We start from the raw sequence: 25,717 nt of genomic DNA on the forward strand, positions 1-25,717 counted from the left end.
CCAACCGTTTCTTTAAGCTCGAAACGGCATATGTGAATTACCGTGTGCTCATCTATTTAACTGCCTAATTAGCTTCTGTTTACCGTTGCTATTACCTGTTCATTTTTCCGACTTTTTTCATGTCGCCGTTAAAAAAAAAAGCCAGTCAAACTCCTGCCGGAATAGTTCCTTAAAGAAGTCACAGAATTTCTCAAAAATAAAGCTCGGATGTAGCAAATATGAAGAAAAAAAAGTAGCCTGGAGTTAATTTGTATTTCTAACGCATGAGCGAAATGACACGTCTATGACACGCACATGAGGCTGCAGTTCAGTGAATGAATGATGCTAACTTTGCCACGCGAGTCTGACCGTGTTGTCTTCACTTCACGTACGCCAAACGTCCATTTGAACGTCCTTCTACCGTATCTCGCTTTCTGTGTGTATTCGGGTGACCCGAACTAATGTGCGTGTTTAATTCTCTCCGTCCAAGTCGGGTCACTTGCGACGAGTGAACCCAGATTTTGACATGGGAAAATAAACAAAAGCGAGAGGCTTCTTTTCTTTTCTTTTTTTTTCTTCTTTTTCTTAGAATGTCAGTGAAGTGATAGCATGGCGCAAATGCACTCTGAACCTTTTTTTTTTTGGTGTCACTGTCACGTATATGCAAGCAGCTGCGGTAGGCAAAAAACTATCAGCTGGCTCCGACTCGGAGGGGCCTGAGGGTAACCGATTATTTGGGCGAAAATTACACAACACCTGAGGCTAAGTTGATAGTTGAGGTCAGGGCCGGCGGGGGTGTTATTTTTTGTTTTTTTTTGCTGGCCTCGACACTAGTAGAAGCACTGACCTATATTTTAAAGAGTCAAGTTATTATACCATTTTTAATTTTGTATATTGTCTCTCTTGAATGGCGACAAACTGCGACTGATCCATTTCGACTGGTAGAGACGAATGATGGCTGAAAGGACATTATTTACTATTTATTCACACTAAACTGAAGAAGTTGGTCTTATGAGTTTCTAAGTGGATTTTTTGAGTTATTTTTGTGGAGGAGTTCACATCTGGCTTAATTAGGAACTATTTAACAAGAATTTTTTTCTGTCAAATTCAATGTTTTGTGCCAAAACAAAGCTAAATCCCAACAGACAGGAAGAATCTTTTATCATGGGGCTGGGCAATCTGGCACAAAAAAGGCTTCAATTTTTTTGCCAAAAAGACAAGTAAAAAATCTGCCTCCATAGATCAATGCGAATAAATGTTTGCTATAGACGTGCTTAATTTTATTTTGATCCGTCCAGAGATAACGGAAAGGTAGCAATTTTAGTTTGTGTACTCAAGAACAACAAAAAGAAGAACTGAGCGGGTGAGAGTTTGAAAATGCAAAAATATGAATGACGGACTACGTCTCGATGGGGGAATAACGGCTGGAAACTGAATTAGTTTTGGCAGTCAGGAAATAAATAAACAGCAATGTAGTCTTCCCGTTTGAAGATTGCAAAGCACTTATCCGTTACCTTAACATAACAACCTAAGATTTTAATCTGGTATCATTTATTGGCAAGAGACTACTATTCAAAACAATCAGACCAAATCTAACCCGTTTAAAATCAACTTGCATCATGTATTCCAACGAGTCTTGCGATAAATCTCAATGATAATGTCATTTTCAACCAAAACGTCAATTGATTTCAATGTCAAAGAGTAAAGCAACAACAACAACAAAAGGAAAAATCTATAAAACCTTCAATTTTTCAACAGGCAACAGAAAGCATCCACAAATAAAAGACCTCTTGTTAATTTGAACTATGGGCTCGCAGTTGTCAACCACTTCACCCTGACAACCAATGACGAGCGAGCACATTCACAGTCGTCCCACACACGACGGCAGAACAACCAAGGTGAATGGGCAACGTTTTACAGGCGTTTGTCATTGTTTGCCACGCATATTCACCAGATGTGACCCCTATAGACACTGGACAAAAACACATCAATAACGTGGGCCGCAAACTAGGAAGATGATGGGGGGGAAAAGCACAACAGGGTCACGGACGACCGCACGTGTGCATCCTCCTAGATATTTTGTCGCTACCATCTGCTTTTGGACTTAAGATCACAGGTTAACCGTTCACGGCCTCTCGTTTTCCCGTCGGGTCGTACGCGGGTTGAGGGATGTGACTTTTTGATATACAGGAAACGGGAGCAATTTGCACAGAGTGCTCGTAAGCATTTAATGATGTCGGACGCATGGGAAGCTCGACGGAAGTTTCGGTTTGAGGAAGAAAAATGAGAAATAAGGATTTTGGGCGGAAAGCCAAAAATTCAAGTCGTGTTTTAACGGAATATTTTCAGTGTAGTGCAAATTATTCAGGTTTTGGCGTTTCAGTGTAACACAAATTATTCAGGTTTTGACTGGTGTCAGATGCTTTTTAAAAACAACTTTATAAGGAAAATTTGATCAATTGATGTCATTTTAAATCTCATATTTGATCAAATATATATATATATATATATATATATATATATATATATATATACATATATACACATATATATACATATATACACATATATACATACACATACACATATATACACATATATACACATATATATACATATATATACATATATATACACATATATACACATATATACACATATATACATACACATATATACATACACATATATACATACACATATATACATACACATATATACATACACATATATACATATACATATATACATATACATATATACATATATACATATACATATATACATATATACATATACATATATACATATACATATATACATATATACATATACATGTACACATGTACATATATACATATATATATACATACATATATATATTTACATACAGAGATCTAAATAGACTTGTTGGGCATATTTTAAACTGATTGCCCAACCCTATTGTAACAGTAAATTAATCTAAATCGAGATATCGACAAATTAAAATTGACTGAAACATAAAACATTGATCAATGAAGTCATCTTGAAGATATTCCAGTTTGTTAAAAAGAATGATTTTCATTCAAATGTATGGAATGTCAAAACCTTTGACCAAATAATCAAAATATATAAGGTATCGCCACAAAAAAAATATATTTACGGACACTTGTAGTGCAAAAAGTGTATGGATTGGACATCTATCGCTGTCACTGAACCATGATCATGCACTGCCAACCCTCCCTGTTTATATGGATTCATAATTGATGCGTAGGAGAACAATGGAGGCCGGGTGCTGAACACACTGTTTGTTGTGACATATTTTGCAAACATGGTAGAACAGGCACGTCGAGAGACAAGAGAATTAATCAAAGTATTGCGCCCTAATAATCCTTTTGACAAGAGAGTGACCAAATTAGGCCACGACCACAGAGGCGAAGGTTATGCGCTTGTTGACGATACAAGAACGTGGAAGCAATTGTTCACAAATATACACGTCATGCTTTGTATCCATTTGACACAACAGAACACAAGACTTGAGTTGTTATTAAACTATGAAGTGAATATTGCTGCTATTTCTATAAACTTATGCGAGGTTGAGTTCATTTCCGCTAAAAAAATCGTTTAAAAAGACGAAAATAATTTACGGCTTATTGAAAATTTGTTGTCATTGACGGACAAAACATTGTTAACACACAATTTTTTTATTAAACTATTAAGTGAATATTGCTGCTATTTCTATAAACATGCGACGTTGAGTTCATTTCCGCAAAAAAAAAATCGTTAAAAGACGAAAATTATTTACGGCTTATTGAAAATTTGTTGTCATTGACAGACAAAACATTGTTAACCCTCACAAAAAAAGTTATTAAACTATAAAGTGAATATTGCTGCTATTTCTATAAACTTATGCGAGGTTGAGTTCATTTCCGCAAAAAAAAATCGTTAAAAAAGACGAAAATTATTTACGGCTTATTCAAAATTTGTTGTAATTGACAGACAAAACATTGCTAACATTCACAAAAAATTGTTATAAACTATTAAGTGAATATTGCTGCTTTTTCTATAAACAAGGTTGAGTTCATTACCGCTAAAAAAATCGTTAAAATAGACGAAAAAAAATTACGGCTTATTATAAAAGTCTCATTTGTATGGCGTCCTTTGTTTGAAAATTTGTTGTCATTGACAGACAAAACATTGTCACCACTCACCAAAAAATTGGCGTGGGCTGCAAAATGTTCAAGTACGTATCGTGAAATTTCATTTTTCTACTTGCTTTTATTTTGTTGGAGGGCACTCACCATTCATTCGCTTGCGTGTGCCGACAAATGGAATGACAACACGGTACGCATTTGGAGGGGCTCAACAGAGATTAAAGTCAAACCTTTTCACAGACGTAACTGTTCTCCCCCCCCAAAAATGAGTTGAATATTATTTGAATAATAGAGCTTTGTTTTCCCTGCAGCGTGGCCCGAACTGATGTTACGCAAATGAATGACCGCCAAAGCAAACATGCAGGACAACTCTTGTCAAGCGTTAATGTGAAGGCTTTGTTTTGTTTGAAACATATTTTTAAGATGAGTCAAGGTCAAACGCGGGCGCACACACACACATATGCTTGAGGCTGGAGATGCTATGATGAGAATGACAGTCATCTGATAACAATGGAACGTTTGGAGCATTTGCCCGCCGTGCATCTTTGCTAGCCTTTAGCTATGCGGGACTTCATGCAAATTACAAAACAAATTCTGCTCATGGTTTATGTTTGGAAGAAAAAAATGATATTGGAAGGATCTGAAAAGTCGAAAATTATTATAATTAATATTTTTTTAATCACTGCAATTACAGTACGGCAATCGAGGAATAATTATTTCATTTTACATCTAACTTTAAGCCCTAATTTCATTGGAGGGCGGATGTCTTTATAGTATACTGATGGATTTTCTGTAAATATCAATTGTTTAGTTTTATGATCCGTTTTTTTTTATGTGCCTTACATTTTAGCTGTATTATTTCATACCTTGCATTCATCAATATTTATTATTATGTTATTGAAAGACATCTATTTGTAATATTGTCGTATTTAAAGTCCTGGCATCTATTCTGGTCAACATCCCATTAAAAAGCAATTAAACAACATTATATACTTTCTCCTTCAAAGAGCAAACAATCATATAAACCATAAACATGAATATAAAATCCCAAAGTTTGTTCCATTCCCTGAAAACATCCCATAAATTAGCAGCCCAGCGTATTAGTTCCACTAATAGAGACAATTGGAAAGCGATTAACTCAAACTGCAATGCACAAATGAGCAGCAAAAACACAAAAAACACCCCAATATTAAGTAGAAAATGTTTGCCTTACCTTAATCAGTGTCTTTCGGAGAAATGTCAAGCATATAATTGTTGTAGTTTTAACTGCAAAATAGAGACAAACTAGAATTAGTTTAAGTGTGTGTAATCCTGCTTCCTGGTTGGAACTTGTCATGCTCTTTGATTGGATGTCATACTTTTAAAAGGTCCAGTCAAGTTAGTGATTCACATAACCGTATTTTTGAAATATTGATATACAGTCTTCCCTCGATTATCACGACTTCACTTATCGCAATTTTTTTCTGCTATTATCATTATTTTTTAATTGTTAAACTTTATTTTGTTTATTTATTGCAATTAAACAAAACTTTAAATTAATATACAATGCAGTTACTATTGTTTAAATGTGAAGTATTGATATGTTAAATTGCATGAACCAAATCTTGTGTTTTAGCTTAGTGGTACAGTTACCTGACTCGGGTGCAAGCGGTGTGGGACCGATTCCCGCTCCCTGGTGACTAAAAGTGAAGCATTGCATGCTGGACTTTAGCTATCGTTGACATTCTCATGAATTATTTCATTTTTTTATGTTTATTTTTGTAATATATTCATGTTTTTGCTTTTTGGGTGAAAAACAGACGCTTATATGAAAAATTTAAACACTTGTATGTATACGCCTCATCACACATTATTATAACCTCCCTTGCGCCCTTTGCTCTTGCAAATGTATTTAAACAGACATATCATATAAGAGTGTACACGTCTCCAGGGATAATGCATGCATGATTATTCATTCGTGTGGTTGAGGGTTGGGGGGGGGGGCGGTCATTTTTTTATCTGTCTTGATCTGTTCCGGCTTCAAGTCAAGCAAATTAGTGACGCTACTTCCGCGATATATATTGCCCTGAATATTTTACATTCCTGGACTCGTATTCATCGCTGGGTTGCAGAATTATACAGAATATGAATGTTTCATACATACGCTAAGGAAATGTGATGAATAGTTAATCATCCTTATGGGGCTCCTTGTGGCCCACAACGTTCATGAGTGCAATGGAGATGCAGATGGAAAGAAAAAAAATATTGGGGTCAAAGGGGCATTTCCTGCTAGGCTAAGTGTTAATTAGCATTTTTTATTGGCTGGAATTGGGCTCAGAATTGAATGCCCCAACCAAGACGCACACACAAACATGACGCTCAGCTCAATAACTAAAATAGAATATAGGGGGGGGGGGGGGGGGGGGAATCTTGATTGACGGTTATTGCTTTTGACTAGAAACATTCTATTAATTGCCATTGAGACTTTAAGTAAAAGGTTTAAATTGTTGCCTTAACTCAAATTTTAACATATTTCTGCCACAAAAAAGATCTTGCAACCCTTTTGAGGACAAGTGGTATGGAAAATGAGTGAAAGAAATTCATTCATTCATTTTCTGAACCACTTCATCCTCACAAGGGTAGTGGGGGTGCTGGATCCAATCCCAGGGCACAAGTAGACTGACAACAATTAACGTTTACACTAATACCTAGGGGCAATTTAGTGTCCAATCAGCCTACCATGCATGTCTTTGGAATGAGGGAGGAAACCGGAGTACCCAGAGAAAACCCACACACACACACAGGCAGAACATGAAATAAATAATAATAATAAATAAAATGTCCCATTTCACAATCTGACTTTTGACCAGATCTTGACCCAAACTTCTCTTATCTTGCAAAAGCATACCCACGCAAATCCTCGAGGAATGACATTTTCTGGTTTAAAGATTTTGCTTAAGTTTACTGGAGTGTTGAAACTAAACTGCATTTGCCTTCATTTCAGTGAAGAAGGACGATTTGTTTCTCCCTCTTACAACTAATCTGTAAGTAATATTGTTTAGGAGAGGTAAAACAGCACAAAATCACACAAATCTCAACACCACAGCAGCTTTCTTACAGTCCAAACTAGATGGCATACATACATTACAAGGCTGTGGCGACCAGTCTGATCCGATGCCTATCGGCGCCCCCGAGGTAATTAGCTAATGCTTCCTGTAGGTCATTCCACTGTACAGCCCATTAGGAAAGCATTCCTCTTGGCTTTAGATGCTATCTGACGTCCCGCTCCCATGCCGTCGGACATTTACATTTTCATGCCTTTGTTTGGAATGTTCAGACAAAACACAGCTGAAGGAAAAAAAAAAAAAGAAAAAAAACGTGTCTTGACTTGGCGCATCTGTCTTCGGCAAAGACCAGAACCGAATGAAATTTGAAACGTTTTAGCCAAAAATGTTTCCACTGTCAAGGTGTTTTTTGCAGAAACGTTTCAGATTTCGTTCCGTTCTCCTGCTTCGCGCTTAAAACCGACTCCGTGCCAAGGTGAGTGACCGAGCAGGATGGAAATCACTCACAATGGCCTCTTGAGTGTGTGCTACACCTTCCCATGTGATGACACCGCCCTGCTTCTTTCCTCTTTTGGTTCTTTTGTTACGTGACATTGCCCATGTATATGTGTATGTGGACGTGTGTGTGTGTGTGTGTGTGTGTATGTTACCCAGGTAGAGTGGCCGGTCCAGATAAGATCCCTCCCACCCCCCAATGAGGTGAATACCAATCTCCACTTGGGAAATGACGCGGCTCTTCCTGCTTTTGGCAACGCTGCTGGTCTCTGGCAGCATCCAGGTGGGTCAGTGAACGCAACACTGGCTGTAGATTATTATATCATATTTAAATTTAGCCGCATTCTAGTCAGTGTGAATATGTTTCAATTGTAAATCGACTTGAGAATATCTGCCAAGGGTAAAAGTGCTTGGATTATGTAAGTGTTGTATTATTATGTCATATTGTTACATAATGTAGAAAAATAAAAATACTTTTTAGGGAAAATTATCTCATTTAACTCATTGGTCTGGGGCACTGAAACATAAACTGCAAGTACTCCCAGTTTAGATGAATTGGACGTCTATCGTAATTATTGGTAAGCAATGAGTTAAATGCTATAAAAAAATTGTAAAAAACTTTTTATTCATAGTTTTGTATAAATATAATTTTGAAAATTATCCCAGTTTGTGTGTAGTTTGCATGTTCTTCCCGGGCTTGCGTGGATTTTCTCCGGGTACTCCGGTTTCCACCCAGATACCAAAAAACATGCATGCTAGGCTAGCTGGTTGAACATAGTAAATTACCCCTAGATATGAGTGTGAGCGTGAATGGTTGTCCGTCTCCTTGCGCCCTGTGATTGGCTGGCCACCAATTCAGGGTGTCCACTGCCCATAGTTGGCTGGGATAGGCTCCAGCAACCCCCGCAACCCTTGTGAGGATAAGCGATTGAGAAAGTGAATGAATGAATGAACTAGAAATCATATACGCTATTGTTAGAGTGTTTCTTGTTCACCTCCGCTGTCCTCTGACACAATCCAGAGCAAGGTGGCCACCTAAGCAAACTGCCATGTTTAGTTAACTACGTTTGGGTAACGTCACCCTGTCAACCCACCTCAACAAATTATGACGTGGGTCACCCTCACTGATTATGTCATAGTATCCCACCCACCACATAGTATAGGCCTACTGTACTATACACATACATGAGCTTTGTGCCATGCCTTTTGTCAAGCTCACATTCTTATCATACTTTGGTCCCCCCCTGGCGACTAGGGGGCAACGATAAAAGCTCGGGTGTATCTGTTATGACCCTCCCCAACTTCCTACGGCGCTTTAGATGTCCCCCGCCGTCACAATGGATAAGCTGCAAGAGAGCTGGATGTTGTACATGGACGAGTGCGAGCACAACAACAGCAAAACCCCGCCCAGCACTGGTAAGTTGTTGTTGTTTCAGCCTTCCTACTTCAAATGAATTGGACTTCACTGACTGTCAATGGTAGTGAAATATCATCCAGGGCCTCTGAAATTTTTTTGCCAGAAGACAGCTTTCGGGGGTATCAAAAACAAGAACCAAGAAGCCTTAGTTTTTTTTCTACATATGATTACTTTTTATATAGTACCGTATTTTGCCGTTTAATATCCCCCCCCCATTTAATATATGCACAAACGGGAAGGTACGATCCACTACGCACTCTTTATGCCGTGACGGGGGGCATCAAAGTTTTGCAGACTAAAACTACTTACTGCTCAGGTTAAAACTACTTACTGCTGAATAAAGTCTGACTTGGAATTTTAATGAACTTAAGTATCTATAATGATGCCCCCATGAACACCATACAAATCTTGCCAAAAAAGCGGAGTTGCCGTTTAATATACCCAGGGGTATATTAAATGGCGCACAAACAGGAGGCTCAAAAAATCAAAAATCATTTAATATACCCAGGTATATTAAACAGCAAAATACAGTAAGTTGTTATTGTAAAAAACTGAAGTTTTACAGTTTCCGACTTAGATTTCAACATGTTTTTTTTGCATTAATAGAGTGGCACCGTTTTGGCGACTAATCCCATCTAGTATTAAAGCTGAAAAGTGCAAAACAATATAGACTGAATTTAAGGTTCTTGTGCGGGCCATTTCATAACTTGCTGCCAGCCAATAAAAACTGGACACAGGCCATCAGTTGGACCCGTGTCAAGTTGAGTCCATTGAAATATTTTTCAATTTGACCATATTGGAGCACAATGTTACTTTTCCCATTGAGACAAATGGGACTTCCCCGTGAAGATAAACAAGACAGGTCGAAACCCATGAAAACGTGAAGGACACCAGCAGAAGATGAAAGCGGCATGATGGTCTCAGCTATATTGCTTCTTTGTTATTACTACCTACAGTGCTTGTGTGCAACAGAACCTTCGACAAGTACGCCTGCTGGCCCGACGGACCGCCCAACACGACGGTCAGCGTGTCGTGTCCGTGGTTTCTACCGTGGTACCACAAAGGTAGGAGCGATGCCGATTATAAAATCCTGAATTAACATGACCCACACTCATTTTAAAATGTGTGTATGCCCTTTTTAAATGTAGTTCAACACGGATTAGTGTACCAGGAATGTGATGCTAATGGCCAGTGGCTTACTAAAAACACCAGCGAGTGTGACTCCAATGGGCCCAGTCAGGTGAGGTGCTAAGACCATTAACACAGAACAGAGTGGACATCTTTTACCATTGATGGTTTCCAATGAGTTCCTTTATTTATCTTTAATTTCAATCAAGCCGAAAAAGACTCTTCCAAACTATCCTTTGCCTATGCAGGGGTACTACGACCACATTCGGATCATGTACACGGTGGGATATTCCCTCTCGCTGGTGGCCTTGGTATTGGCTCTAAGCATCCTTATATTCTTCAGGTAAAAGGAGGAAAGTTTTATTTTGAAGGGAGAATGATCCCATTGATGGCCAGCTATTCTTCTTCTAACAGGAAACTGCACTGCATGCGAAACAACATCCACATGAACCTCTTTGCGTCCTTCATCCTGCGAGCTTTGTCCATTCTTATTAAAGACGCCCTGATGGAGGCCAACATCACGTCCCAGGACTTGAGCTGGGACCAGGAGCAAGGGTTTTCCCGGGCCTCCGTGTCTCCCGTGGACTTGCTGGTAAACAACCAGGTGGGTGGAAATGCGCAAAAATGCCATTTTTTTCCCTTTATTTTATGAAGTCGAATGATTTTGGGCCCTCAGATTACAGTTAGCTGTCGCGTGGCGGCGGTGATGATGCAGTATAGCATCTTGGCCAACAGCTATTGGCTCCTGGTTGAAGGCATCTACCTCCACAACCTGCTTGTCATCACCGTGTTTACAGAGAGGAACTACTTCCAAATCTACCTGTGCATCGGCTGGGGTGAGCTAAAACGCTGCCGCTCAGAAATCATGTGATATTACTAGAAAATACAGTTTCTGGGGGGGAAAAAAATAATAAATAACATTGCACGGGGCATGCTTTGCTCAGTGAGGTCCCGTGGGTCGCTTCCTGTTTGGACCATTTCCAGGTCACTTCCTATTGCTTTTGGAGCATTTTCAGATGACTGCCTGTTGATCTTGGGTCACTTCCTGTTGATTTGGGGACATTTTCTGGCATTTTGGGGTCACTTCCTTTTGGTTTTGTGTCCATTCTTGCTCTTTTGGGGGGAAATTTGGCACATTTCTGATTGTGATAACTATAATAATAATGGCATTTTTTTTTCAGGTACACCATTATTATTCCTTGTTCCCTGGGTGATCGCAAAATATCTCTACGAGAATCACGAGTGAGTTTCCACACGCCATTAACGTCCAGAAACGTCCAATTCATTTGAAATGAAATGCACTGAAACATGATCATTCGCCGCTAACTTAAACACTCTTCATTCATTGCCAATGATGGCAATATCAATGGCAGCAAATACGCGAATACGTGGATAATCACGGTAGCGGAAATAAGTCAAATACAAGACATAGTATTTATATGACACCTCATTAAGTTTATAGCAGTGGCTATAAAGTAAATTCGACGTGAAGTTTGAGTACTAAATAAGAGGCTTGCCTGCATGAACTCAAATGTTGGCAGATAGTTTGACTCCCCAACCAAGTCAATGTTGACACTAAATCTAACACCTCATTAGTGCGCCCACGCAGTTGTTCTGTTATGAGCAGCCAAATATGGCAATTATGTCTAAAGGACTTTTTTGGGGAGACGGCCCCGGCGGCCAGCTCACGCCTCATTAACATTTCACGTTCAGATGTTCAGAGTTGGCCTGGAAGGTAAAAATGTTGATAATACTGTGCTTGTTTTACAGGTGCTGGGGACAGAATATAAACATGAACTACTGGTGGATTATACGTTCCCCCATATTGGTGGCAGTTGTGGTAAATCAGTTTTACTTGTCCACTTTCTGTCTTATCTATAATGAAAAAAGGACTATCGTGATAAATAGACTAAACAGACTGGGAAACTATTTTGATAGTTAGTTGTTTAGAGATATTGGTGACCTAAAAAATACTTTTTTTGAGTCTCTCAGTAATATATTATTTAATATTTAAAGTTCCATTGTATTTTTTTTCTAAATTTTGTAAGAAAATCATTTTTTTGGTTCAGAGGGGGAAAAATGTATGTATTTTTTAAATATATATTTTTTCAAATACAAATTCAGAATTTCTCTAAACTCACATTTAAGCGCATTTCTAACCATTTGAGTATACGATCATCTGCAAAAATCAAAAGCCACACATCCGAACCAGACTCTGACCACACCTCCGTCCTTATTTACTCCTCAAAGGTCATTTGCGAACGTTTACATAAGTCCAATTTGTCATGACTGTCATGTCAGGTCCGTCCTACACACACACACACACACATATACACACACTGCTATTTTCCACACATGAATCGTCGGGTTAAGTGGGCTGCACCGCGCAGGAATTCCTGTGTTTGCGTTGTCCCCGAGATCAACGGGCCTGGTTCCCGTTTTAGCCTTTCTGAATTTATCCCATTTTAATCGTGCTCAAGCTGCACATCGGTGGCGGAAAGAAATCATTCTTGATCCACTGACCAGGAAATAAGCACCTCATGTTTGTGTGTGAATCCATAATACATTTTTACACTTAAACTTGGTAGCTTTTCGTTGTGAAATAACCGATTATTGTTTCAATTTCCTAATCATAAAGTCCACAGTCTTGCTAATGTGTTGATGCTAATAATGTGAGTAGGTAACAACTTACTTGGTGCAAAAGGTCACGTCACAAGGGATTTCCATTAGAGGATGCAGGCCACTTTTTCCTGAAGTCTTTCCCATGACAATAATGTCGTTGCTATGCGTTGAAATAAACAACCTGCAGAGGAAAAGAAGAAAGTTTAGCATATACAGAAGAAAGAATTTCCTTGTAGAAATGAGAAAAATCAATATGACAAAAATTAAGAGATTATTTTCATGACATTTTTTTTCCCACATTCACCCTTTTTTTCCCTTTTCCATCTAAGGAATTGGGACGCGGATCATAATAGCTAATGGCTGTATGCCATTGACATTCGGATTCTTGGACAGATTGTAACTGACAAGAATTTCCCCATCGATCATCTTGTTTTCCCTTTTCCATCTAAAGAATGCGGGTGTTTAGGGAAATTTTATATTTAGGCAGAATGCATCACTGTCTTTTTTTTACTGGGTGGGTTGTGAATAAAAAATGAATTGGGATGAATAAAGTATGACCAGAACCAGAAAGTTTCTCATATAATATATATTAAAAATGGATGAAGACATTTTCTCCTATGAAGAATAAATTGAAAGTGAAAGATTTTTTTTTTCTTAATCTGCCCTCTTTTTTTCCCTTTTCCATCAAAGGAATCTGGGCGCTAATAAATGTTTGTCATTGTGATTGTAACAGAAATTTCATTTTATACCCTATTGAACTATAAATTGTCTCTTACTATATATGTAAAAAATGGATGAGGAATTCCCCAATGATCCTCTCTGAACATTTAAACTGTCTCGTTCTATTTTTTCCTTCAATGTCATTAATTTAAAAAAAACTCTCCTTCATTCAGATCAACTTCCTGATCTTCATCCACATCATCAAAATTCTGGTGTCCAAATTAAGAGCCCATCAAATGAGATACACGGATTACAAATTCAGGTCAGTGCAAACCGTGATGGAAAATTTGGGAAAAGGTGGCACCTGACCGTGCCCCCCTCGCCCGGTCTGTCACAGGTTGGCCAAGTCAACTCTCACCCTCATCCCTCTGCTGGGCATCCATCAGGTGGTCTTTATTTACGTGACGGACGAGGCCACCGAAACTACCATCGGGCTGCGGCTCACCAAACTGGTCATCGACCTTTTCTTCTCCTCTTTTCAGGTAAAGTTCCGATGGAAAGGATGTCAACGAATTGACTTTTGATGAGGAAATGACTTGACAAATTGAACCATTTTCCAAATCTGATGAATTTATCACATTACTATAACATACCTTTCAACCTCGGCTAATTAATCCCCTTATTAATGATTGCAATTCCTATTATTAAGCGACAATAAACCGCAAAAATGCTACGCAGCACATATTTACTCACATAAGGCGCACTTAAAAGTCTAAAATCTTCCCCAAAGTGGACATAGTTGTAGGCACTAAATTCAAGATGCTGTAGATCAAAGGTGTCTAAGTGGTGGCCCGCGGGCCAAATCTGGTCCACCGCATCAGTTTGTGTGGCCCGAGAAAGTAAATGATGAGTGCCAACTTTCTGTTTTATGATGAAATTCAAATGAAGATTGTAGATTATTTCCTGTGTTTCCTCATTTTAAATCAATAATTGCAAAAATTTGTACTCATTTGAATGTCCAAAAATGAACTATCGATTAGCACGATCGAGAAACCTGTCAATTTATTAATCGATTAATTTTGGCAGCCTAGTTGGAAGACATAACGGCCCTCCAGATGTCATTGAAACTACCACGTGGCCCGCGACAAAAAATGAGTTTGACACCCCTGCTGTAAATGTTGCTGGTACATTGGTACATTGCTTGCTGACACGCTATATTTTCTAGAGTGAAAAGACAGGGGAATGCGCATATCATGCTTAAAGCATGACAATATTAGCAATCGACGATGACGTTTTGACCAAAATTATCCAGATTAGAGCCGAAATGGGTCAAACCAGACCGTTTTTTTTTTTTTTTTTTAAACGTACTGTAAAAAAATATTTTTTCCCCTACAAAATTTGTTGTACGGCATACACAATTTGAAGTGATCAAAAAAATGCTTAAAATACGGGAAAAATGTCAAAGTTGACAGGTGTGCAATAAATGGAGGAATTTGAAACCTTCATTGACTTGATTTATGACATTTCAAGAGCCTTGAACACTGAAGTTGAGACCTAAATGGAACACGAAGGGATTTGCCAAGTCTCGGTTGGATTGAATGTCCGCCACCTCAGTCAAGCTAATGTAAAACATGGCTTTCATTCTCACTTTAAGCTGTGGGTCTGGTCAGAGTCCCAATTTCGGTGGTGACTCAGCCTGCCACGGAGGATTACATGAACATAATGTGCTGCTAACTGGCTGTGTCACACTCTCACATTACCATTGACCACTTGGCCACCGGGGCAAAGGGGGGGGGGGGGGGGGGGGGGGGGGGCTTACTCGCTTTTATGATCCGAGACCCAGACGGCGCGAAGAGACTTGAGACGGAGAATTGCAAAGTCGATGATTAAAAAAAGTTGTGGTGCACTTTGTCTCCTCAGGGTCTCCTGGTGGCCATCTTGTACTGCTTTGTCAACAAGGAAGTGAGTCACTTCTATTTTGTGTAGAATTGGAGAGCATTTTTAAGGATTTTTTTCCCTCACCCTTGTTTCTTCTTTAGTATATTTTTAGATTTAGCCTCAGGATGAGAAAGATTTACTCAGAAATGTTAATTATTTCAATTTGATGTGTTGGATGTAAAATGCGTCCCAATCGTGGAGTAACCAATGAAACTATGCAGGTTCAGTCAGAGGTCCTGAAAAAGTGGAAACGCTGGAAACTGGGTCGAAACATCGAGGAGGAATACCGCCACACGTACAGCAACACGCCAAACACCAAGACGGCCAGTCTGCTCAACCACGTGCCCCAGCGGCCGACCCAGCAGGAGGCGTCGACGCCCGCCTGCGGCCCCGAGGAGTGGCACGCTTTGGTGGCCAATGGCAAGGCGGCGGGCCCGCTTGGAACTCAACCGGTGGAGGACGTGGACCTTCTGGACAAGGCCCAAAAGGAGAACGTGGAGAGCAACCAGTGACTCGAAGCTGAACGGCCAAGACTCGAGCGGAGCCATTTCAAATAATACAACCTTGAAACCTCACACAGCCATTGAAAAGAAGACTTCTTCATATGAGCCTTTGCCTACTTTTGTGTGATTTAACACAAAACTATCTCCATGGCACTTAGTCTCGCGCGGCAGACACTCGTTATGGTTCAAAAATCATTCAATATGACCGCCAAAACGCAGTCACAATGACATTTTGACTATTTGTATCGTCTAAGCAGGGTACGCATAAGCCAAATTCACTTTGGATCAAACTTAAGACGGCTCCTTAAATAAATGCCATCACTTAATCACACTACTATTATCTCGTTCATTGCCATTGACGACAAAAGACATTTAAGACCTTTTAATACATCAGTCAAAATACTAGATTGGATGCCCATTGGCGTCAATGGTAGACCTTGTTCAAAGGAAGAAGAAAGTCCAATCAAATACCAGCAAAAACCAAGGTAGAATTTTATCCTTATTGCATACCTGTCAACCTCAGTCAATTGATCTGCTTATCACTGATTTCAATTCCCCTTATTAAGCGATAAAAAAAACATACAAATGCTACGCGGCACATATTTACTCAGATAGGGCGCACTTAAGTCTAAAATTTCTCCAAAGTGGACGAGGTGTCCAATCAGTATCCGCTAAATTCAAGATTCTGTAGATTTCGCTGTATGATGCTGACAGCTTGCCTGTCTGGGTACATTGCTTGCTGACATGCTATATTTATATACTGAAAAGGCAGATGTGACGTTTTAGTCTGCTACCAGTGACCGAGACGATCCGGATTAGAGCCGAGTCAAACGAGATCGGTTTTACAAAAATCATACTTAAAAAAATCCGTATAAAAGTTGTTATACGGAGTACACAATTTGAAATGATCAAAAAACATCAAATTCGGGAAATCCGTATACGTTGACAGGTATGGGAGTCATTATTTATTGAAAAATGTGAATCCTGAGCAGTTTTTTTTTAAAGAAATGTAATAAATTGTGCTGATTTTGTTGTTGTTGACATTGGCAATCGAACCCAAATTCATGGGAAAACGGCAACTGCTCCAGCCAGGTCGTTCCTGGTTTACATACATAAAAAAAAAAAAGAATGAATGTCCAGCCTAACTTTAGGCTGATAGATTATTTATTAACCAAGAAATTTGTTCTCATACTTTTGCTAATATTTCCATACTTTTGCATATTTCAAGTACAGTGCATAGTCACAAAAAAAGAAATCAACGGGGCTTGTTAAAAGGTGCTTTTGCGCAAAGTTCAGGCTGTCGCGCAGATTTAGCGGAATCGCCGTGACTTGCCGTCTGCGGGCAAGTGCTCGCCAAAAAAGGACTTAAGCAAAACTGGCTGCTTTTATGAGGGTTGCTAAAACACAACAAGGACCTCACCCGTAACTCCTTAAAGGGGTTGGTGACTCTTTGGAACAAAAAAAAACAAACTGAAATCTTTTTTGGTACATTTTGAGTGCATGTCAGACTATATATGCAGTGTGTTGCGTAATAAATTTTCATGCAGTGCATTCACCACTTCATTAGCTACATCCACACCATCTCATAATGAAATAAAATGTCTTTACAGGCTAAAAGCAGGCTTTGAAAAAATGTGTTGATGGGAGAGAGGGGGTGTTCAGAGTTTGTTAGAAGGTTCAAATAAGACTATTGGTCAATAAACTTCAGAAATAGGATCATATGTGTACTAATCAATGTTTTTTTATGCTCTGTGAGGGGCGCCATGTTTGTTGGGACCCTCCTCCACCCTGGACAAATATTCTCAAAATGCACTTAGGATTGGAAAAAACAAGATTGATGTGTATTTTTTTAAAGATAAATGTCCCCTTAAAATCCTAAAGTTTGCACACCATCTCTCCACATTTTGCACAAAAGACAGGTTCAAGCTAAATCTGCATATGATAACACTAAAAAATAAAATAAAATAAAAGTTGTACTTTTTAAACAAGCCCGTTGAAAAGAAAAATGAACATCATTAGTTACAAACTGTTTATGTGGGGGAAAGGGGGCGTGGCAATGTTGTCAAAATGTTGCAAAAAGTGAAAAAAAATTCTCCAATTCATTCAGCACCTCTTTGATATGGTAACCGATTTCAAAGACCCCCTCTTTTACATCAAAGCCTGTTTATCATCATGTTTAAACAAACACTGATGGCGGTAGACGTCCAATTCCCTTGAACCGGGAGGTCAGACAGCGACCAATCACTGACAGTCACAAATGACATCTATCGCCATCAATGGCAATCAATGAGTTAAATAGCTTGCTGCTGTGTTCTAATGTGGACAAATGAAGTATCTTTTCTGTTGACCACTGCAGAGTGGCGATGAGATGACAATAACGCTGTGTACATTTGTTTAAAAAAAGAAGAATGAAAACAGTATTTAAAAAAAACTCATTAAAATACAAAAAAGGGGGCGGGGTTACTGTACGATCAATATATTGACACAGTGGTGCTGCTGCATGGAAGCACTGTGTTCCGTTTTTGTTATGTTGTGCACTATTGAGTCCTAAAACATGAAATATATGTATATATAGCGTCAGTGGGGTCGGTGTATTCTTTTATTGCAGATCCTTAAGCTGTGACCTGGATGTTGTTGTTGTTGTTGTCGTTGTTGTTGTTGTGAGTGGGTCACTTGCCCTTTTTCTATTTGAATGTATTCTCCAAAAATGTGTGTTCTCTTCAAAGTGTACAGTATATTTGGTGTGAGTGCTCAGGTGTAAACAGTTGCTCATTTGGCTGTTTGTATATATTTTGTGTCCAAGTGGAAGAATAAAGTGGCAGTGTCAATCAAATCCCTTTGGGGAAGCAGCACCGTTTTGTTTTGTGAAAATAAAGACTTGAATGTTGTTTGGTTTTATGAACCTGTTCGGGTTAAATATTGGTATATTTACGGAAGATAGGGCCATCCAATTCAATCCAGTAAAAATAAAGTGCATTCACATCTTACTCGGTGAATAAATGGGATCAAAGAGAAGACATTTCAAGTGGAAGCAGAAAAATGGGCCTAAGATGATTCTTCTCTATGAAGATGATGAATATCATTCAAGGAGTGGGTGGAATCACCGACCAAGGCTGAAATGCTCATATTTTTAGTTCCAAATAAATCTTGGGAGGAGTTGTAAATGATGTGGAATAAAATGGTTTATAGGTATAGAATTGTGGAAGGAGGGACTTTGTGTTGGAATTTTGGGGAGAAATGGACAAAGAATAAGTCATACATTTAATATGTGAAAAACATTCATTGGGTTAATTGGATTTTTTGATTGGTAACAATCTGCAAGTTTAACATTTTTAGGTTGGCTGACATTAAAGGATATCGTCGTTAACGGTAATGACTGAAATGATGAAAACTAATTTTGCTAGCTGAAATATAAACTCTCATTAAAAGAAAATTATATTCTTAAACCTAGCTGAAACTGTATTGCATTAAAACATTGAAATGAACTCCAACTGTCATGGTTGGTTGTTAAAAAAAATGCTATCTTTTGCTCAGTTCAATAGTTTTGTTCTTTTCAAATCCTAAAAAAAATACACAACTAATAGTACATAAAAGCACATAAAACTAATCTTAATAAATATTTTTTTAAATCATAAAAATCCATCAAATGTATTATTATTTTTAGTATGAGGCGCACATATATAAAAGTTGCCTGAAAAAAATAAAATAATAGTAACTGCCAGTTCTTAACCACTAATGAGAATGCCATCTTATTCATTATCATCATCATCATCATCATTTATGTAATTGCTTGCAAGTAGCTTTAACAATAGCAAAGATGCAATTTTACACCGAGCCTTTTGATGTATCACCGTCATTAATATACATAAAGAAGACTCCAATAGCCCAGAGTCGAATAATAACCCACAAGAAAATGACATAGAACCATATAAACTGTCACTATTACAAAAATGACTTTGCAATGTAAGAGCAATTAAACTATCCTTTAAAAAGCTTTTTCTTATTAAACCAACCGAGGGGCTTTAAAATGTCAGTCTTGAAAAATGTGTTAATTCACCCCCCAAAATAATTATAGCGCATTTATGCATTTTTCACTCGCTGCCAAACTTCCCAGGTCAAATACATTGGACCTCTATCGCCACCAATAGCAACCCACGATTTAAACACGCAAACAATACGTTTTATAAGCCAACATTGATCGCAATGGTGCTACTTTGTCATTATTATGATCATGATTGTTTTATTTGTTTGTTTTTTACTAAAAGTAAGTCGTTTGGCGGCTGTTCGCCAAAAATCGGGTATTTTAAGTCAAACGTTATGACGTTATGTTCTGCCCCAGGGCGCACATAAACATAATGTTTTTGTTTTCATATTAAGAAACAATTGCTGTCATTTCCTGCCCTTGATTTCTTTTGCGGCCGGTGGGCAAATTGAGTTGATTTTGTGGCAAACAGAGCAAACCACGAAGCGGAAGACGACGTTTAGCGGGACGCATGGCCATTACGTTGTTACCCACGTTGTTTCCTCAATAAGTCACCACAAAGGCGACCGCTGTTGTGTGTTTTTTCTTCTGTATTCCTTATAAGAAAAGTAATATAAATTGTAGGAAATGAGCCGTTGGGCCACATGCGGCTTTGCTAAGCATAATCACACAATCACGTCACCCCGCCATGATCGTCAACTCGGAGAGGCGCTTCGTTAATTATCGTCGTTTCCGATGAAGTCGATTAATTGGCTCACCACAGCGGTAGTTTGCGAAGAATTATCATTTGTATGTTCTACTTTTAGCATCAACACAGTCAGAATACTGTTAAAAAATAAATAAAAAAACAGCATCACGCTGGCAAGACTTCAAGCCTGCATTCATAAATTCACTTTTTATCGACTATAATCTGTTTTCATTATTCATGATTTAAAACACCCATCATAAGGGATTTAAGTACAATGACAGCTGTGTCAAATGACAAATGAGTCATTTTTACTCCATTTTGTAACTCAAAGAATTTGATTTTACTATTTATGTAGTTATGATAAAAAAATTAAAAAAAGTATAGATGTGTAGTGATTATTATTTTCAATTTTTCTTTTTCATTCTTTTTCTGTATCGCTTGTCTTGTGAGGGGTGCTGGAGCCTATCCCAGCGAACATGGTTTATGTTTTGTTTTGCTAACAAGACAATGAGACACTATTATTTACTGTGTAAGTTTTAAAAAAAACTTACATCCGCTTTCACAAACAATGACAAATAATGGTGAGTTATGAACTTAAATGCCATTGAGTCAGTTTTTAAAAACATTTTGCAGTCATAAATTCTAAGTTGATTTGCTATAAACAATTGTTTGAACATTAAGTGTTTATTTGAGGTTTATTCAATTAAATAAAAGGATGAACCTGATTTACAAATCATTGAATTGTTTTTATCTGTTTAACACAGCATCCCAACTTCATTGGAATCCGGGTTCAAGTAACACATGAGGAACGCATTTGCAAATGTAACTAATGTTGTGTCCTGTGGGCTTTGTTGGTGTTGGACTTTGTCCTGGCTCATCTTCACGTTGTCGTCACTCAAATTGTGAGAGGCGGCTGGAAAAAGCACTAAATTGATTTCAGGTTGAGGCAAATTGCGGTGTCAGCAACTCGGCTGCCGTCTTTCCAAACATTATTGAGCTTCACTTCAACATGTTGGGACAATTTGCCCCCAAAAAAAGAGAAACACCAAAATGAGAAGTCCTCAGGTTGGTAACCCCCTTCCAGTTGAAATACATTGGATGTTGTCCGTTTGTTTTTGTTTTTTGTTGTTGTATTTTTTTTTCAATTCAGCCTTAGGTAAACGGGTTCGTTTTGGTACTCACGTGATGTTAACAAGTTAAAAGAAAAGGTCAATTTACATCATTTGCAGTTGAAAAGTTGAACACCACAATGGAATTGTCACTCTGCTGCCCTTTAGCGGTTAATCACGGTGGTGCATCTTGGAAATACACCGAAATAGCTAAAACGGGATTCATTTTCATGATTTTTTTTTACAAAGCGATTATGTAAAAAGAAGAATTGTTCACACTAAATGAAGTATTACCTGAAAATTAATATATTTGAAATAATATCTCCAATTATTCCAACAACACCATTATTTTATCAATTGAAGCCAACGGTATGCAATAATCCAGGATTAAAAGTTATTTGTACCCAATTTTCCCTCTAATTTTTCATATATCTCAGCATACAGATATTGTGGAATTAGATTTAATGAATCCATTACATCAACCTACCTGAGCACACTGCGGACCAACATGAGCATCACCATGTGTTTTACTACCCATAAATGAGCTAGTCTAACATTTAATGATTAATACCCATCCATTAAACATCTTAATAAATGACATTCGAATTTGCACAAATCTGACTTACCTTATTTTTTCACGTCTGTCCTTGAAGTAGTTTGGCGTCCATTACGCCCTAATTTTTCAATCGGAAAACTCGCTTACAACTTTGGAAGAAAAAAAACGCTGCATGTTTTGCAGAAAAGACTTTTCCTCGCTCGAAAAACAAAAGATGTCTCCCAGTTTTAACGCTTGTTCTTCTATTTGCACTTACTACGACATCCAGTCCAACTTTAAAAAATGCATATATATTAGGTTTTTTACTCAGTTTGGGGAGTCGACGCGTTGCATTCACTCCAGAAATGTTTGCTTAAGCCTCATGCACAAGCATGGCCGTGATTGGCTGCTTGGCGTAATGGCATCGTATTCAATGATTGGCAGGACACCTGCCACAGTAAAATTACAAAGTAAAATCAAACAGAAAAAAGTTATATACGTATATCTAATATTTGCAGTGCATTGAATGCACTGGATAGGTTTGTGCACTGAGTGTGCAACCAGTGCACCTTAGAGAAACATTTGTACCTATTTCTTTTAAACTCTTCTTTAAAAAATACAATAAAATAACAGTAAATATGCATGCATATATTTATCAGGTAACAGCATTCTAAAATTTAAAAAAGGACTGGAGACTGACTTTTTTTAACGTCTTGAATTTGTACCTAACATTATGGCAATTTTAAGGCATTGAGTATAACACACTGGGGAAAAAAAGAGTTTATATATGAGGTTTTAATGACAAGAATTCCTTGAGCAACAAAAAAAACACGACTTCTAGACGTGCACAAGTGCGACTTCTCGCCAGCAGGGCAGACACGAGCTTCTTTGTAAAAAGTTCAGTCCGACTTGTTCCGCCCCGCTGCTCAAGAACCATAACGGACGAATGAAAGCAGGTTTCTTCTTCTGCTGCTTTGTCACGTAGAAAATTAAAATGGACGAAACGGCAGCAGGGGGGTGAGCTTCTACTCCAGGACGACGGTTCCGCCCGCCGCTTGCAACGCCGCTTTCAGCTTCTCCGCCTCTTCTTTGGAAACGTTAGCGCGGATCTCCTGAGGAAGGGACTCTACGAGTTTCTTGGCCTAATGGAGGGTGGACCAAAAAACATGGACACATTAACAATGACACGCATTCAAAAAGATGAACAACTCTTGCACTGAATCTCTTCTTTATGATGCTATTATTATTTTGTCATTCTTACCTGCACAAGGTTCAAGCCTTGAATGCAGTTCTTCACCTCCTTAATAAGTTTCACCTTCTCGGCCACGTTGACTTCTGTTAACTTGACTGTGAAGTGAGTCTTCTCTTTTTTCACCGGCGCCTCCTCTTCTGCAGCCTGAACATTTTTTTCAGCACAATTGTAAATGGTGGAGGAATTTACCACGTTTTAAGAGAAAAAAAACCTACTTTATAATTACGTTATTAATGAATACAACAAAAAATAATTTCGTTAAAACAAAAAATAAAATAGTCTATGAACTTTTGCTTTTTTGAAATAAATACATTTGTCAAAATACATGAATTAAACATTTAGTGTTAAGAGCTCCAAAAAAGAGGATTTGGACATCAAAATAGACTTGATAATTGATTAGTTGTCAGTATTTAAGATTGAAGCCTTCTTGACTGAGCTGATAGAATATTTGAAACACTGAATGATCGTATTTTAACATAATTAACGGCAATAGACGTGCAATCTATCACCGTTATTGAAAACAACAACAACAAAACAGAACTGAAATGGGCTCATCCCCCAAACAGTCGCTTACGGGAAGTCCCGGAGCAGCCGAAGCAGCCATCGCTCCCATCGGCATCATTCCGACATCTTGAATATTTAAAGTTTTCTGTAAAAAAAACAAGGGAAAAAAAAAATCACTGTAAAAACATAGTATTATTTTGACTTTGACAGACAGTTGTGGTCACCTTAAGGAGCTCATTGAGGTCCGAGACTTCTAGCAACGTGAGGCTGGCTATGTCGTTGACGAGCTGCTGGATTTTGGGCGTGTACTGTTTGGGGGCGCCGTCCAGGGACGGCGAGACCAAGGCGTCCGAGCGAACGGCGGCGCCCGTCCTGAGGAGTCGCAGCGTGCACCATGCTTGCGTCTGGCGCTGCTCAAGCTGTCGCCTGGTGGAATTCAGATAGGGTTAGTACAGATTTTGGTCATTCCAAAAACACAGTTTTCCATCTTTCCAGAGATGGTGCATTCAGTGTTACACAAAAAAATACGACATTCTCGCGTAGAAAACATTTTCCCCAGATTTTTTCAATATAAATCACGCAAACGTGTTGCAAACCATGTAGAGCTCAATTTAGAATGCACATCTTCAATTTAGAACCACATTTAATATCCAGGGTCACAACAAAAGACTGTCAGAATGTCTTTTATTCCCACTACCACGTATAATTTCTTAACAGACGGAATGACCTTGAATGTCGAAAACAGAAATCGATGCAACATTCCCAAAGTCCAAATTTAAGCTAACTTCATATTTTATCCAAAATAAACGCAATGTCACCTGACCAACACGCTGTAATCGTTGCTAGGTTCAGGTAACACTTTGCAAAACGAATATCTCGACACGGTGAACAATATTTCATCGGTTTGGAATGCAATGCAAAATTATACACGTAATGGGTGGTTTTAACAGGCGCCGATGTTCTACCATCAATCGGGGGCTGTCTGCCCTTGAGAAGCCGGCGGTACGCCGCACACCTTCCGCCACTGCTCCGGAGTAAAGTATACTAAAGCGGTTCGAGTTAGACTAAACGTACCGGTGGAGACTCGCTGCGGCTCGCAGCGCCGTTTTGAGGCAACGTCTGGTGCAGTACATGTTTAAACGGGGGTGCGGACTCCTCAAATCCCGGTCTTGGCCTTCGACGAGCGGCCTTTTGGGTCCGTACTCAGTCGCTTATTTAAACAACCGGATCTGCCTCAAAAGCACATGGCGTCCTCCACAATGAAGCTGACCTACCCGGCATGCATTGCGAACAACTACGGTGGCCGGCGAAGACCAATTTTGGGGTTTGTTTGTTATGTAGTATTTTAATAATAACAAAGGTCAGTGAAAAGTCCAAAACCTGTACTCAGTAGTCAATTATTATTAGTTTAGAATTATTTTAATACGTGATCAAACGTAACTAAGTAGTAGTAACTAATAAACAATCTAAAGAATGGAACACAAAAACAAAGGAAACACAAAAACAATAAAGTGTACAAATTGAATAAGACATATTCAAACAAAAACATGTTTTAATTGTCAAAAAGGAAAAATATATGCAGCAAATTGTAGCTAAATGTTCATTTTTAATCTGTTTCTTATAAACAAATAAAAAATACTACTATTTAAAATCTAAATTTTGCATTAGAAGGCATTATTAAAGGAATAAATACATATAATATTATGTACCGTATGTGTTTCTAGCCAA

General features: G+C 38.4%; 2 protein-coding genes across 4 annotated transcripts in view; one reads left to right on the forward strand and one right to left on the reverse strand.

Moving 5' to 3' along the window:
* Positions 1-16,253, forward strand: part of gcgra (glucagon receptor a) — a 32,191-nt gene extending 15,938 nt beyond the window's left edge. For 2 of the 3 annotated variants that reach the window (XM_077618544.1, XM_077618542.1), the window contains 13 exons: positions 7,811-7,934; positions 8,971-9,067; positions 10,025-10,132; positions 10,217-10,308; positions 10,445-10,539; positions 10,611-10,800; positions 10,873-11,032; positions 11,378-11,438; positions 11,967-12,036; positions 13,712-13,800; positions 13,876-14,020; positions 15,399-15,440; positions 15,638-16,253. In XM_077618544.1, coding sequence (XP_077474670.1) covers positions 7,881-7,934; positions 8,971-9,067; positions 10,025-10,132; positions 10,217-10,308; positions 10,445-10,539; positions 10,611-10,800; positions 10,873-11,032; positions 11,378-11,438; positions 11,967-12,036; positions 13,712-13,800; positions 13,876-14,020; positions 15,399-15,440; positions 15,638-15,928 — 1,494 coding nt within the window. In that variant the 5' untranslated portion in view covers positions 7,811-7,880 and the 3' untranslated portion in view covers positions 15,929-16,253. Of the gene's footprint in view, positions 1-7,603; positions 7,935-8,970; positions 9,068-10,024; positions 10,133-10,216; positions 10,309-10,444; positions 10,540-10,610; positions 10,801-10,872; positions 11,033-11,377; positions 11,439-11,966; positions 12,037-13,711; positions 13,801-13,875; positions 14,021-15,398; positions 15,441-15,637 lie in introns of those variants that run through there. The other variant, XM_077618543.1, reaches the window with a different exon arrangement.
* Positions 16,254-23,008: 6,755 nt separating this feature from the next.
* On the reverse strand, positions 23,009-25,295 carry mrpl12 (mitochondrial ribosomal protein L12). Its single transcript, XM_077619119.1, has 5 exons — positions 25,064-25,295; positions 24,214-24,415; positions 24,060-24,134; positions 23,495-23,629; positions 23,009-23,375 (listed from the first exon to the last, which is right to left on the reverse strand). Exons 1-5 carry the CDS (start codon positions 25,120-25,122, stop codon positions 23,259-23,261), a joined length of 588 nt encoding a protein of 195 aa, XP_077475245.1. The 5' UTR covers positions 25,123-25,295; the 3' UTR covers positions 23,009-23,258.
* Positions 25,296-25,717: the final 422 nt, after the last annotated feature.

This window comes from Stigmatopora argus, chromosome 14, assembly GCF_051989625.1.
Source record: "Stigmatopora argus isolate UIUO_Sarg chromosome 14, RoL_Sarg_1.0, whole genome shotgun sequence".
Classification (NCBI taxonomy): domain Eukaryota; kingdom Metazoa; phylum Chordata; class Actinopteri; order Syngnathiformes; family Syngnathidae; genus Stigmatopora; species Stigmatopora argus.